The sequence below is a fragment of the Andrographis paniculata genome, unplaced genomic scaffold, assembly GCF_009805555.1.
Source record: "Andrographis paniculata isolate CXL003 unplaced genomic scaffold, ASM980555v1 Contig34END, whole genome shotgun sequence".
NCBI classification, from domain to species: Eukaryota; Viridiplantae; Streptophyta; class Magnoliopsida; order Lamiales; family Acanthaceae; genus Andrographis; species Andrographis paniculata.
In genome coordinates this window covers 2753792-2770912 of record NW_026137567.1, presented here as the reverse complement: position 1 = coordinate 2770912, position 17121 = coordinate 2753792, and the positions used below count along the sequence as shown (strand labels likewise).

The following is a 17121-nucleotide window of genomic DNA, read 5'->3' as shown; positions in this document are numbered from 1 at the left end:
GTAAAATATCCCGCAATTGTGAGCATTAGAAACTATATTTTAGAGTAAGCAAAATTTGATGGAAATATGTCACATGGCATGTGAACAACAGCTGTGTCCACTCCCCCCCCATTTCACCCACCCACCCACCCCCAACCTCTACCTTCTCAAACACACCCCGACCTCCCCACGCCGGATCGATCCTCACCGTCAACAGCCACTTCCATCCACGCTTCAGATTCTTCGGGACCAAGATCCCGAGTCCTCCCAAGATCAAAACTATACTCGCAATAAATACCAGTATAATTTAGGATATTTATTTATTTATTTTTATAATATATTATATATACCCATATCACCTTCACCCGTCAGGCTTTTGACTCTCAGTAGTTTTCACCCCTCCTTCCCAAACCCAAACCAAAACCAGCCACCCTCTCTCTCTCTCTCTCTCTCTCTCTCTCTCTCTCTCTCTCTCTCCTTACCCCTCTCTCTCTCTCTCTCTCTCTCTCTCTCTCTACAATGGAAGAAGAGTTGCGAAAGAGCAGATGAGCTACTAATCCATCAATCTATCTATCTAGAGCTGATAGAGAAATCCATCACTGAGAAAGAGTCTGTTTTTTAGTTTGTCTATACAGAGATGAAATCCGACAACAATCTCTTCCACCATCCTTTATTCTTCTTGCTGCTGTTGTTCTGCCTCGCCGGCGCCGCGGCGCCGGCGCCGGCGCCGGAGGAAGTAAGAGCGTCGGAGAAGCTGATTTCGTTCAAGAAGGGCCTCAAGAACCCGGACCTCCTCCCCACCTGGCTCCCCTCAAACTCCCTTTGCAGCTTCCATGGCGTCTACTGTTCCAATTCTACGGTTTCCTCCATTGACCTCTCCAATTACCGCCTCGACGCCGACTTCTCCGCCGTCGCCGCGCTCCTCCTCTCCGTCCCGACTCTGCAATCACTCTCCCTGCGAGACGCCAATCTCTCCGGCGAGATTTCTCCGCCTCCCTCCGGCGACTGCTCCGGTCACCTCAATTCGTTAGATCTGTCGGGGAATCAGATTTCCGGTCCGGTTCAGGGCATCTCCGCCTTCCGGTTTTGCCCCGGTCTGGAGCTCCTCAACCTGTCACGGAATTCGATGATGGAGGAGAATGGGGGGAAGGGGAGGCCGCGGCCGGGGGGGCTGTTGGGCCTCCGAGTTCTTGATCTTTCTTACAACAATATATCCGGCGACGACGTCGTTTCGTGGCTTCTCTCCCCCAGCTTCCCCTCGCTGCAACACCTGTCGTTGAAGGACAATAAGGTCTCCGGCTATGGCGGCGACCCCAATTCCGACCTCAATTTGGTCCATTTAGATCTCTCCCTCAACAACATCTCCGCCCCCTTCCCTTCCCTCAAATCTTTCCCTTCCCTCCGCTACCTCGATTTCTCCTCCAACAAGCTTTTCGGAGATGTTAATGACGCCCTTGTACCTTGTCGGAATCTCACCTTCCTTAATCTCACCAACAACCATCTCACCGGCGGCGTGCCAGCCTTGCCGGCCGGCGGCGGACTTCAGTACGTGTACCTCCAGGGGAATGAATTCCAGGGCGGGTTTCCGACTCCGATGTCGGATTTGTGCGCCTCCGGGCTGGTGGAGCTTGATTTGTCGTTCAATAATTTGACAGGGCCTGTCCCGGACAGCCTGGCTGGATGCTCCTCGTCCCTGAAGCTTCTCGATATCTCCCACAACAACTTCTCTGGTGAGCTGCCTGTCCACACTTTATTACAGCTGACCAGTTTGGAGACTCTGGTCTTGTCATTCAATAACTTCGTCGGTCGTCTTCCCCAAGACGATTCCCTGCTCGTGAAAATGCTTGCCATGGAAACCCTCGATTTGAGCTCCAATAACCTGTCCGGTCCGATCCCGCCCGCCATCTGCTCCGCCAAAAACCTCAAAGTTCTCTACCTTCAGAACAACATGCTCGACGGTCCTATCCCCGACAGCCTCAGTAACTGCTCCAATTTGGTCTCTCTCGACCTCAGCTTCAATTACCTGACGGGGACGATCCCTTCCTCCATGGGATCCCTTTCCAAGCTCAGGGATGTCATTCTCTGGCTCAATATGCTCCACGGCACAATCCCTAAGGAGTTCATGTTCTTACAGAGCCTCGAGAATCTCATCCTCGACTTCAACGACCTCACCGGTTCCATTCCGGACAGCCTCAGCAACTGCTCCAATCTGAACTGGATTTCATTGTCCAACAATATGCTCACCGGCTCGATCCCGCCGTCGTTAGGCAGGCTGCCGAACCTCGCGATTCTCAAGCTCGGGAATAATTCGTTGTCTGGGAGGATCCCGCCGGAGCTCGGGGATTGCCGGAGCTTGATTTGGTTGGATCTCAACACCAATTTCCTCAACGGGACGATCCCGCCGGCGCTGTTCCAGCAATCCGGGAACATCGCCGTCGCACTCCTCACCGGAAAAAGCTACGTGTACATCAAGAACGACGGGAGCAAGAAGTGCCACGGGGCCGGGAATTTGCTCGAATTCGGGGGCATTAGGCAGGAGCAGCTCAATCGAATTTCGACGAGGCATCCGTGTAACTTCACCCGCGTTTATCGCGGGATCACGAAGCCGACGTTTAACAACAATGGCTCGATGATTTTCCTCGACCTGTCGTATAATAAGTTGTTCGGGAGCATCCCAAAGGAGCTCGGGTCGATGTACTACTTGTCGATACTCAACATGGGTCACAACGATCTCTCCGGTCCGATCCCGCAGGAGCTCGGGGGGCTCAAGAATGTCGCGATTCTCGATTTGTCGTACAATCGATTGAACGGATCGATCCCGCAGTCGTTGACGGGACTCACATTGCTCGGCGACGTTGATCTTTCGAACAACGAGTTCTCCGGGAAGATCCCGGAATCGGCGCCGTTCGACACATTCCCTGATTACCGATTTGCCAACAATTCCGGACTCTGCGGGTACCCGCTCCCTGCCTGCAGCAGCTCTGCGTTAGCATCGGGAAACAATCGCCCGAAGACGCACCCGAAGCGCGGATCGCTCGCCGGAAGCGTTGCGCTCGGGCTGCTCTTCGCCCTATTCTGCGTGCTCGCGTCGGTGATCGTCGCCGTCGAGACGAAGAAACGGAACAAGAAGAAGAAAGAGGCGGCGGTCGAGGCGTATATGGACAACAACAATTCAAACTCGGCGACGGTGAACACGAACTGGATGAAGATGAGCGCGCGCGACGCGCTCAGCATCAGCCTCGCAACATTCGAGAAGCCGTTGCGGAAGCTCACATTCGTCGACCTTCTAGAAGCGACCAACGGGTTCCACGCCGACAGCCTCGTCGGCTCCGGCGGGTTCGGCGACGTGTACAAGGCCCAGCTGAAAGACGGGAGCGTCGTCGCGATCAAGAAATTGATCCACGTCAGCGGGCAGGGTGACCGCGAGTTCATGGCGGAGATGGAGACGATTGGGAAGATCAAGCACCGGAATCTCGTGTTGTTGTTAGGCTACTGCAAGGTCGGCGAGGAACGGCTGTTGGTGTACGAGTACATGAAGTACGGGAGCTTAGACGATGCGCTGCACAGCCGGAGGAAGTCGGACGTGAAGCTCGATTGGGCGGCGCGCCGGAAAATCGCGATCGGCGCGGCTCGCGGGCTGGCATTCCTCCACACGTGCGTCCCGCACATCATCCACCGGGACATGAAGTCGAGCAACGTTTTGCTCGACGAGAATCTCGAGGCCCGCGTCTCCGACTTCGGGATGGCGCGGTGGATGAGCGCGATGGACACGCATCTTAGTGTGAGCACGCTCGCCGGGACGCCAGGATACGTCCCACCGGAGTACTACCAAAGCTTTCGGTGCTCGACGAAGGGCGACGTGTATAGCTACGGCGTCGTGCTGCTCGAGCTGCTCACGGGGCGTCCGCCGACGGATTCGGCGGATTTCGGCGACAACAATCTCGTCGGGTGGGTGAAGCAGCATGCGAAGGGGCGAGTGAGCGACGTTTTCGATCCGGCGTTAATCGACGAGGACCCGAGCTTGGAGATCGAACTCCTACAGCATTTGAAGGTCGCGTGCGCTTGCCTCGACGATCGTCCGTGGAAGCGTCCGACGATGATACAAGTCATGGCTATGTTTAAAGAGATCCAGGCGGGATTGGGTTTCGACTCCGGCGGCGGCGCCGCCGCCGTGGAGGAGGAGGACGGCGGCGGATTTGGTGTAGGTGAAGGTGTGGGGATGAGCATTAAGGAAGGGAATGAGCTCATGAGCAAGAATGTTTAAGATAGATTTTTTTTGTTTTTTTTTGTTTTTAGGATAAGGAAATTTTCCCAAATGGTGTAAAAAGTAAACAGTGTAACTTTTGTATTAGAAAATGATGTATAAGTTAGTCCCCCTCCCACCCCCCCACCAAAAAAAAAAAAAAAAAAATCTTGTTATTATTCATAACTCATAAGGGAGGAAAAGGGTTGTTTTAACTTGTAAGAATATTTTATTATTGTATGTATATAATTTAAATTTAGATGTTTAAATTTTAGTATAAGGGCTGTTTTGAATTGTGACCTCACTGTGATGGTGACTGAATAGATGCCTATTTTGGATTCTTCTTGCATCAAAATTTAATTTACAAACTTTGTTTAATTTACACTAACATATCAAATACTATTTTCATCCGGATTCTAAATTTTTTTTATAAAATATCATATTCCCTCCCTCCGTTCCAGAACTATAGTCTTAATTGGGTTGGATATGGTATTTAAGAAATATTGATATTAAGGAAGGTGAGATTTTATTTTTTTTTTAATTTTTAAAATTTTAAAAATCTCAAAAAATCTCAGTATAAATAAAACCTATATTTTATGGTGAATACATGTGAAAATGTACACCAGTAGTGAAGACATTCAAACACATAAGGGTGTGTTTGATTGGTGGTTTGGATTTTGAGTTAGGATTTGAATAGTAAAAATTTTGAATTTGAATAGTTGTATGATGTGATATAAATAGGTGTTGATGTGATGTTTTGAATATAAAATTAATTTTTAGTATAATATAAAAAATGAAAAATAGTTGTTTGATTTGATATTTTTGGAAAAAAAATTGAATGAATAGTGTAAATCCAATCCAATCCCCCAAACAAACACACTAAGATGAAATGAAAAGGGAAAGTGTGGGTTCCAACAAGTAGGGTCATCCAAACACAGCCTTGCCAGCTGTCATGTTCCTGCCATTTTCTGTCACTAGTACATATTTTTTAATTGATGCCGTATCATACTTCAATAATTGCAGATTTAAATATACACCATAATAATAAATTAAACTCTCTACAAGTTTCGTTAATACACACACCCACATGTGTCTATTACAATTGACTGGTCAAAATAACTTTATTCAATTGAAAAGGGCAATTTTGGAAATTCACGCCTCCCACATGATACTACATTTTTGTTACAACTCTTGTCATGTGCCCAAAAACAATTAAAACAAATAAATAAATAAAAAAAATAAATTCTATATTGATATTAGGCAGCAAAATATTTTCTTTTATTTTATTTAAGAATATGATCCAACCTCGGTATAATCTTGATGGAAATGTATTTTTATCCATAAGCATTTCTTGAAATTAGTTAGGAAGAAATTAATTTAATTTAAATTCTAGAAATGATGAAAAGGTGGTGGTGGGGTGGGGGGGGGGGGGGGGGGGGCATTGATGTTGTTGCAAGCTATAGTAATCTTTTTGTTCTTTTTTGGCAAAAAGATTAAAAGATAAAATAAATAAAATTAAATAAGGAAGGAGTGGATGCACTTTAGTTGTAAGAAGAAGCTAAGATCCAATGTACTAATTTTAAGGTTGTGTGAGTGCGTGCGTTGTCCAAACTTAATATATATATTAATTAATTATTGTTTACTTCTATTGAGTGCACGTGCATGTGCACGTGCATCATTGCTGGTGTGGAGACTATATGCTACCCACAAAGGGAGCCTGCCTTTGGCCCTTTACCCAAAACCCTTGTTTTTATTTTATTTTATTTTATTTTTTTTGTCTTATTTTTCACTTTTTGAAAAATATAGATTATGGGACATTATTACTAGTTCAATTCATGTTCAAAACACATTAGATATTTTATTAATTGATCATACAGTTTAGCTAAACTATTTATATATATATATATATATATTAAATAAGTATGTGATTGTTTTTTTTACATAAATTTTTAAATATTAATTAATGATATATAGTAAAAATTAAGAAAAAAATAATAAAAATAACATTATTAGTATTGTATAATATAAAAATAATGACATTTGTATAATATAGTTTAAGTTGTAAGAATATTTTTAATATTAAACAATAATACAGTTACTACAAAGAAAATTTAATACTCCCTCCACCCCACTAAGATGACCTATTTTTCATTTTTTTTTACATCTCACAAAAGATGACCAATTTTTATTTTTAGTAACTTTATCAATCTTACACATACTTAACGAATATAAATCAATTTAATTAAACTTCTAACATCTTACACTCAGAACTCACTCAAAACCTCTTTATTTCTATCTCTCTCCTAATTAACGTAATTTTTTATTTATATTTAAAACTTCTCATTTTTTATAAAATTAATTTATGATAATGATATTTATTTATTTGTATGAAATAAAATTTTATTATCTACGAAATGATATCCATATTGCATATATTTTTTCGAGATATAATCTTAAAATTTTTTAAAATAACACCTAATATATTTTTTTATATAAATCATAACTTATTAATTTACGCTACCTAAAAAACCGTGTCCCTAATAAAATGATTGATCCGTCACGGAACGGAAGGAATACTTTATTATGGTATAGATCAATATAACAAAAATGATAGATTGATAAGGACAAGGAAAGGAAGTGTCATCAAACTTACAAATTTCTTCGCATTTCCTCCGTCCCACATAATTTGTCCCTATTTTCTACTTTTGTCCGTCCATATAACTTGTCCTTTCTATTTTTGGAAATATAATTATGCATTTTAATCGCATTTTAAATTTTAAATTTTATAATCTTTTTAATTTTAATTAAACTATTTACTTATTTTAATCTTAATCTATAATTATTTTTACTAAATAATAATATTTTTTTCTAATATACTTCTTAATTACTTACTAATTATATTTTACCTAAATTCCCGTATCTACAGTAATACACCCATATTACATGAGACGGATGGAGTATTTATTAAAAATTTATATTTAAAGAATTTTGCAACTAACACCTGTTTTATTGTTGTAATTATTACTTCTCAAATAAAGTGCTAAATATTTTTATTTATGTCTATTCCACATCATTTGTCTTTTTTTTAATAATTATATATTTTAATAATATGTTGAATTTTATACTTAATACTATAATGTTTTTAATTTTAATTTATAATTATTTTTATTAATATACTATTTCTTAATTATAATATTTCGAAATTTTTGTATCTACGTAAACGAGATATTTTATCTAAAGACGAAAGGAGTATTATTATTTGGAACAGTATCTACTACTCCATCCGTCTCACATAATTTATCCATATTTTCTATTTTCGTCCGTCCCACATAACTTGTCATTTCTATTTTTAGAAATATAATTATGCACTTTAATTGCATTTTAAATTTTATAATTTTCTTAATTTTAATTAAACTATTTATTTATCTTAATCTTAATTTATAATTATTTTTACTAAATAATAATTATTTTTACTAATACACTTCTTAATTATTTACTAATTATACTTTATCTGAATTTCCATATCTACAGTAATAGTTCCATATTTTCTGGGACGGAGGGAGCAATTTGGGAGTAATTTACTGCACAATGGAGCCAAAAAGAGCAACATTGTAGTAATATTGAATTTTAAGAAAAGATTTTGTAGAAATTATGAGTGTGGGTGGAAATACTAATAAAATAAAATAAATGATTTAGATACTAAATTAAAAATGGAGAGATATTTAATTAGGTTAGATAACAAAGGGCCATTGGTAGGGAAGATACTGCCATTACGTATGTTTTCCATTATTTTCAAATATATATATATATATATGTTTAAGAACACAAACAATTAGAAATGTTTTCTCCATTCATTATTGAACACAATGCTCTAGTATGTATAGAGAGGGATGAAAAACTTTCTAAGGATAGAGTCAACTAAAAAAACTAATCATTCATCCTACGTACTGCTATAAAATAACTGTTTTACAATCATAACAATATTTGGAATTTTTTGACTTTGAATAAGATATTGTTGTATTATTGTTATGTACCTTACTTTGTCTTTTGTTGGATCTCTAACTCTAGAAATTTTCAATGCACATGCACAAGACAATACAGATGCAAAGGTTCTGTTTTCTTTTTTATTCTTCATACCCCCCTTAAACTGGACACAGTGGTAATCAAGATGCAATTTGACTCTTAAGTAGTGAAATGTATGACTAGGGAGAGGCTTTGTAAACAAATCAGCTAATTGGTCCTTAGATGACATGTGAATAGGATCAATTAAACCAACAGTGTAGTAATCTCTAATGAAGTGACAGTCTACATCAAGATGCCTGGTTCGCTCATAATGCACAAGATTAGGAACCATGTTAATGGCATCAAGATTATCACAAAATATTGGAATTGAACCTCAAACTCAATTTGAAAGTCTCTCAGCAAATAAGATAAACACAACAGTTCAATTACTTTGTGAGCAAGAACCTTATACTCAGCTTCAGCTAAGGACTTGGAAATTGTGGTTTGTTTGTTCGATTTCCAGGAGGCGAAGCACTCTCCCAAGAAAATGCAATATCCAGTGGTGGATTTTCCAGTGGTTAGGCAACTGCCCCAATCAGCATCTGAAAAGGCTTCAAGTTTCATGTCTGAACAATAAGGATAGAACAGGGAAAACTCATTGGTACCATTTAGATATTTGAGTAGTTTGTAAGCTAACTTAAGATAAGCTAAAGCTGGCCTAGATATTAATTGAGTCAATTTTTGTACTGCAAACATTATATCATGCCTAGATATGGTAAGATACAAACATCTCCCTACTAATCTCTGGTAATGATCTGAACTAGATAGCAAAGTACCCTCATCAATAGTAATTCTAGTACCAGGTGAAAGAGGAGTAGAACATCCCTTGGAGTTCATCATGTTCTCTCCTAACATAATATCATGGAGGTAGTGTCTCTAAGATATGTATAGCCCTTGAGTACTTTGCTCAATCTATAACCCAAAGAACATATCAATATTTTCCAAATCTTTGGTTGTGAATTCTCTATAGTAATTCTTTAATTGGTCAATCAACATAGAGTTGTTTCATGTAATCAAAATATCATCAACATAGAGAATTAAAACAATAAAATCATATCTATATGATTTCAAGAACAAACAGTGGTCATGAGCAGATTGATGAAAGCCAAATTCAATCAACTTCGAAGTAAATTTCTTGTACCACTATCGAGGAGTTTGCTTGAGCCCATATAGCGACTTTACAAACTTTCTCTTTCTCATGTGGATATCCCTGAGGTGGAATCATAAATATTTCTTTCCCTAAGTGTCCATGGATTAGTATATTATTTATGTCCAATTGCACAAAATTTATATTGATGAGAAACATCAATGGACAAAAATAGTTTGATTGTAACCATTTTGGCTACTGGAACATAGCTATCCTTGTAATCAATGTCAAATCTTCGCATAAATCCATTTCCAACCAGCCTAGCCTTGCATTTATGGAATGTGACATAAGCATGTCTTTTGACCTTAAAGATCCATTTGCATGTAATTGGTTTATGACCAGTAGGAAGATCCACAATTATTCATGTCCTATTTTGCTCGAGAGCATTGAGTTCATTTTCCATAGCCTCTTTCCACAGCTTCTCTTTGCATGTTTGATTGAAAGAGAAAGGTTCCTGAAGTGATACATTTAGTACATTATGCCAGATTGTAAAATTTATAAAGGAAGGACTAGGACAAATATAGTCTTTCAATTTTTTTTTTTATTTCTGTTTGTTTTTGGGAGGCCTAGATGGGAAAGGTACATTACAGGTTGAGGTGGAAGATTGAAAGAATCTGAACTAGGTTGTTCAAGAGCGTAAGATAAGTGCTTGGATGAAAAAAATTAAGACTGAGGAGACAAATATCAAAGGTCTGAGAATAGAGAACTATTATCCATGTCTGGTTCATAAGAAACAACATTACAATTGCGTTGAATCATAAATAGAAACAAAATATTTATTACTTAACAAAGTGGTACCTTCAGACTCCGATCTCCGGTGATGTCCATAGTATGGCTCCTTGAAAGGTAATTGAAGGCATTCAAATGAATGGAGGGGAAAGATAATCCTAGGTGATCTCAATCCAAGTAAAAAAGCTTGATTCATTTAAAGAGCATTAATTCACCATGTCTTAAAACGGCCATAAAAAGAAGTTGAATTAGTAGCTGATTGATCAACCATCTCAAGGAATAAATAAAAAAGGAAATCAAACGGGCGGCAGAATTAGATATTTTTCTGATGCCATGAAGAAAAAAAAAATAGAGTAAAAAAAGTAAATATACATATATATATATATATTTAAGAACACAAACAATCAACAAATTAAGAATCAAATTTATATGATGCACATGTTTTTATATGAATTTATAAAATATTGTATATAACCTTTTTAGGTTAATTTGATTAATCTTTTTTAGAAATAATATACGTACCAAACTTTATATAATCCGCTATTTTTCAGAGTTTTTTATATTTTTAATTTTTTAAAACAATATTTTATCAAATATTTATTTTATGTTATTTTTATAAAATATCATACTCCCTTCATTCCACATATTTTTTTAAAAAAAAATTAATTATACACTTTAATCGTATTTTAAAATTTAAAATTTAATTTTTTTTTAATCTTAATTAATCAATTTAGTTATATTAATATTAATTTATAATTATTTTTATTAATACACTTTTTAATTACTTATTAATTTATATGGAATATTCTACTGTATACTCCATGCGCGTAAATATTTATAATCAACACAATATAATATAGGCATCCAATTCATTAATTAATTAATGTATTTTTAATGGTTTAATTTCCATGCAGCTGCAACACTGCATCAAGGCACAAACTATTCTATCCTTATTTAATGTCCTGCCCACTTGGATTTTATTTTTATTTTATTTTATTTTAATATTATATATATATATATATATATTAGGGTGTGAAAGGAAATAAATATAATTTAATGAATATATTTTTAGGTAATATAAAAAAAATTATGTTGGTAATATAAAAATAATATTTTATATTACATTATTAAATTTTGTTTGTAATGGATAAAATATATACTCCTTAATATATATATGTATTATATTTTTTAATAATATTTTTGACACGATACAGTACGATAAATCTGTATTTCAATATTTTCAGTAAATTTCTCCGTAATAATAAATCACTGTAAATTATATATTGCATATAATATGTATTTATATTAATTTGACACTGTATTTTTCAGTTCTCCTTGCCACATTATTAACAAATGAAAAGGAAAAAAAAACATGTAAAAAAATAATAATACCATTTTCAAAAAAAATTAATATAATTATATAAAAAAATTATTTGATTTTTACAGTAACAAAATAAATAAAATTTTGAGGGCGAACCCTCGAGCCCCTCCTTAGTTCCATCGATATGATTTATCATACATATATTATTATATTATATTAACCTATATTTTATGTCTATCGGATGTAGTCTTACAGTTACGGTAAATATAAAAATTTAGAAATATAATAAATAAATAGTTAAAAATATATTAATAAAAATAATTACAATATAAAAATAATTATATATTAAAATGATTAATTAGTATAATAAAATTTAAAATGTGATTAAATTGTGTAATATTTTTTTTAAAAAATGACATAAAATAAGATATTGACATAAACGAAAATTGTGATATTATACATAGTATCCACTAATTTTATTATTTGAGTTGCAATATTTTAAAAATTCTACTTTCTCCGTTCCATAAATGTTCTTTTTTTTTTTTTTTTTTCCATTTGTTACATATAATTTGTCTTTTTTTTATAAAAAAAAAAATAATTATATATTTTAATTACATTTTAAATTTAATGTAATTTTAATCATATAATTTAAATGGAGACGATGAAGTATAATAGTAATAAATATATTTTGGTATAATATCTTAAATGCAGAATTAATTTTTATTAATATTCATTAAAAATTTATATATATATATATATATATATTTGATTTTACATTTTTTTTTAAAAATAATTAATACTCCCTCCGTTCCATCTACAATGTCCATATTGTCGTTTTTGTCCGTCCCGCATCCCATGTCACTTTTCTTATTGGGAAAATGATTATACACTTTAATCATTTTAAATTTTTTAATTTAATTTTAATTAAACTAACTAGTTATCTAAACCTTAATCTATAATTATTTATATTATAGGATAATTATTTTCACTGGTACATTTTTAATTATCTACTAATTATATTTGTCATAAATTCTCATGTCTACAGTGACCAGACATCCAATGTGGAAAAGAGAGAGTAGTAAACTTGTGGTGTGAAGATGGATTTGTGGTAACAGTAAGATAATGAGTTCAATTTATTTTGTTTTCAATTAAAAAAAATGCTAAAAATGTTTATAATGAAAATTAATTTTTTGGATATTAATTTTTTAAAAGTATTTTAAATTTATGAAAAGATACTATAGAAAAATAGAAAGATTGTATCACACCTAAGCAATGGATTGAATTAAAAAATAAAAATAAAAATAAAAATTAATTGCACGTACCTAATTAGACATATCCTTGCAAATACAGCTGTGATTGTTCCCAGCTATGTAATTTAATAATTGCAGTTTGTTCCCCTAATTATTAACTAATTAAATTCCTTCCACTTGTCTTAATTTTTAGAATTGTCAGATCCAAAAAATAAAATAAATAAATAAAGGAAAACCTTTCGCCATTCATATCAAATTTTAAATAAGGGAAATTATATGCAATTTTATTACACTAATTTTCTTACTTAAAAAATAATAATAAAAAAAAAAAAAACCAACTCTGATTTTGTGTTGGAGATTCTCTCTTAAGTCAACAAAGATAAATAGAAATATTTTGTTTATTTAATGTTTTAATGTGAAATATTTTTTATATATAAAATATGAAAATTTATGTCAATAATATAAAAAAAATATTAATTTTTTATGTTAATTCTTTTTTTTTTTAAAAAAAAAAAGAAACTAAAGTATATTATATTATATAGATGTACGTATCGTGTCGATACAAAATTTCTTGTCATTATTTACTTGTTGATTTAATTTTAATTTTAAATTTAAATAATCGATTTGATGTTGTATAAATATAATTAAATAATTATATAAAATAAGAATATCGTTAAAAGAAATTGAAAAAATCATTTAAAAAAAATTAAAGACCAATCTATAATAAAAATATATATATATAAAATTAAATTAGTCACATCACATGTCGGTTTTCAATTAAAGACATCTCCGTTCCGTATTACGTGTCCGTCCTAACGGACGTACAACCTTAAGTACAACACACTATTATTATTATTATTATTATTGTTCGGAACAACCGTTGAATAAAATGAGTACCATGATCAATATTTACACATAGTAAATATTTTATATAAAAAATGAATTGATTTAAAAAAATTTCTATTCATTCAAAAAGACAAAAATATTATCCTGAAATTGAAAATTTCTATTTCAATAATAATAATACATACATATTTATAATAATATTCAAATCGTCTGCAAGAATCTTATAAATATCTAAATAAGATAACTAATATAAATATTATATTGCTTCGAAATATATTTTAACACTCCTCCTCAAACTCAAGATATGATCGAACAAACTTAAGTTTGTCAGAAGTGAGCAAAAAATATATAGATGAGATCTTTCATGTACGAATTTGAATTTGCCAAGATTGACTGAAGGTGGTGTAGCCGTCCATTAGATCAAAGTCAGAAGCAAAACTCTCAACACCGTTAAACTTAAAAACATGACACGTTCTCTCGCAACAGAACAGAGTCGAAAATAAAACTCGCTCATTCTATAGAACTAGAGTCGGAAACAGGACTCATTTGCTCACAACAGAGCTAGAGTCGGAAACATGACTCACTTGCTCACAACAGAGCTAGAGTCGGAAACATAACTCTATTAAGTTAGAGTCGAAAACAGAACTCTCAACGGCGTTAAAATCGAAAGTAGACTCTGTCGGTGTTAAGACGGATGACATAGAAATAACAAATGTATAACTTATTTTATCAATATCTTGTAAACAATGCTAGTGCAATTTAATATATTTACATCAATATCATTTAATATATTTTTTTAATATAAAAAACATAAGAAGAATTTATTTTTCTCCATCTAATACAATTATTTTTACAGATTAAATACTATTATTTCCTTCACATAAAAAAAAAAATCATTTATTTTGTTATCATTGTATTTAATATTAAAAATATTTTTATATTTTTATATTTTACTCCACAAATATCATTGTATTGTATTATAAAAAATTAATAGTATATTAAAAAGTTTATGTGAAAAAATCAACGAAACTTTTCTTTTGAGACGAATATATTCTTTATTTTTCATGTAAAAAACAAATGAATATATAATATAATATAATTGTTACGTATGAAATTTAGAACTAGGTTAAAAAGCCCAAGGTAAAAGAAGAATGGGCCTGGCATTAGAGTTGGTTGAACTGGCTCAAGGAAAATAGGTTTATTTCTAAGGAAAATACAGGTCGAAAAGACCTCAGGTCGGAAGGTCTTCAGGTCGGTAGGTCCTCAAGACGGAAAGTCCTCAGGACGGAAAGACCCCAGGTCGGAAGGTCTTCAGGTCGGGAGGTCTTCAAGACGGAAAGTCCTCAGGACGGAAAGACCTCAGGTCGGAAGGTCTTCAGGTCGGGAGGTCCTCAAGATGGAAAGTCCTCAGGACGGAAAGACCTCAGGTCGGAAGGTCTTCAGGTCGGGAGGTCCTCAAGACGGAAAGTCATCAGGACGGGAAGTCCGCAGGTCGGGAGGCCCTCAGGACGGGAAGTCCGCAGGTCGGGAGGCCCTCAGAACGGGAAGTCCGCAGGTCGGGAAGTTCTCAGGTCGGAACTCTGCGGCAGGACCAACAAATCGGATGGTTTGTTAGTCGGGATGTCTGTAGCTAATCCAAACAAGTCAGATGGTTTGCAAGTCGGGAGGATTGGCAGTCGGACCAATACGGTTGTAGTTTGGCAGTCGGGCCAAAAGGGCGGAAGGTCTGTGGTCGGCTCAAAGAGTGAAATATAGGGATAATTTTGGTCTGCTGAGGACACGTGTCAGCAGGAGAAGGGTTGGAAGACGGTTGGGAAGGAGACGTTGTAACCGTTCGGGCGACGGTTTTCAGTACAGTTTCCCAGAGAATATTTAAGGGTTTGGATTCTCATTTGGCATGGGTATCTTCAATCAACTTCAACAAAGCAAAGTCAGATTTGGGGATCACCACTTTAAATTTCAGTCTTTTATTTTCCAGTTTATTTTCTGTACCATACAGTGTTTAGAGATTCCTAATCTCAGGCACTAATTAATCAAGTTTAAGGATATTTTCTATATCTTTGAATTTTACTTTATTTTTGTTGAAAAATTACATCAACAAATTGGCGACCACAGTGGGAGCAAGACACAATTGCTCATTCCAATTCCGGCGATAATTTCATACGTCTTAGATCCGGCCGAATCATCGGAAGGGTCCATATGGCAGGTTCACAACCGCAATCATCTTCGGCACCGGCGGGAGAATCCGTTCCACCACCTATTGTGCCAAATGTCGGGGAAAATCCACAACCACCAACTGATTGGAGGTCTTATGTTCAACAAATGAACAACCAGCAAACTTTGGTTATGCAGAATATGTTGCGTGAGCAACAAACGAACATGTTGCGTGAACAACAAAATCTAATACAGAACATGTTGGATCAAGCACTGTCAAGGGTTAGTCTTCAACCCACTCAAACTCCACCAGGAGTATCACCATCCAGACTACAGGCAAATTTCGCAGGGCCATCATTCGTGGATAGTGCATTTCCAAGTGCCACAAATCCCAACCGAACGGATAGGGGAAAATCTCCTCTGACTTTTCCCAACACTGTTCCGCTGGGACCAAGGGTTTCCAGTCCGCAGCCGAACAATACAAGGGAGGACAGGCTTGGAGGATATATACATGATCCTATTCATATTCCTGTGCAGGATCCTTTCCATGTTCCTGATCATCAACGCGTTCATGTAGATCCTGATGAGATCGCACATATATTAAGGGATCAGTTTGGGCTAACTCCTCAGATGGCTAACCGCCCTGCATATCAGAGACCTTTCCCAGAAAGGATCATTAATGAACACCCCCTCCCAAGGAATTATCGACCACCCGATTTTCATGCATTCTCAGGGGAGGACGGATCTTCCACCATAGAACATGTTGGTCGGTTCACAGCACAATTAGGAGAAGTTGGCAATAACCCTTTTTATAAGTTGCAGCTGTTTGGTTTATCTCTTACTAGAACAGCGTTTTCGTGGTTCGCAAGTCTGCCGCCTGGACAAATTCAGACGTGGGAAGGACTGGAGATGGCATTTCATGCCAGATTCTTCAATCCTTTACCAATTGTTTCTTTAACTGATTTACTAGAATTGAGACAGTATCCAGAAGAATCTGCTTCACAGTTTATAGAAAGGGTACGACTGATAAAAGGGCGATGTCCTACGGTAATCAGTGAGAAAGAGATGACCAATTTAGTGGTCCGGAATATGCATACTCGCTTAAGAAAGGCACTCACTGCACTGGATGTTGAGGATTTGGCAAGTCTTGCATCTAAGGCAGGGCGTTTAGAGTCTTTGTTCAGAGAGGAAGATCAGAATAACAGGCGTAATAGAGGCCAACATATGGCGAGTATGGGAACAGAAACATGTGACTTTGATTTTAATCAGTCAGAAGAGATGGCAGCTGAAATCCTCTCCGGAAAACCTTATGTATGCCCCAAATTGAAGCCAGTACCAGGGTCTGAAGGAAAGGATCAACCGACGTTTGATAGTTCGAAAGCTGACGAAA

At 35.7% G+C, this 17121-nt stretch overlaps 1 protein-coding gene across 1 annotated transcript; it reads left to right on the top strand.

Moving 5' to 3' along the window:
• The first annotated feature begins 363 nt into the window (after window positions 1–363).
• On the top strand, window positions 364–4352 carry LOC127248620 (systemin receptor SR160). Its single transcript, XM_051271061.1, has one exon. It carries the CDS (start codon window positions 617–619, stop codon window positions 4241–4243), a length of 3627 nt encoding a protein of 1208 aa, XP_051127018.1. The 5' UTR covers window positions 364–616; the 3' UTR covers window positions 4244–4352.
• Window positions 4353–17121: the final 12769 nt, after the last annotated feature.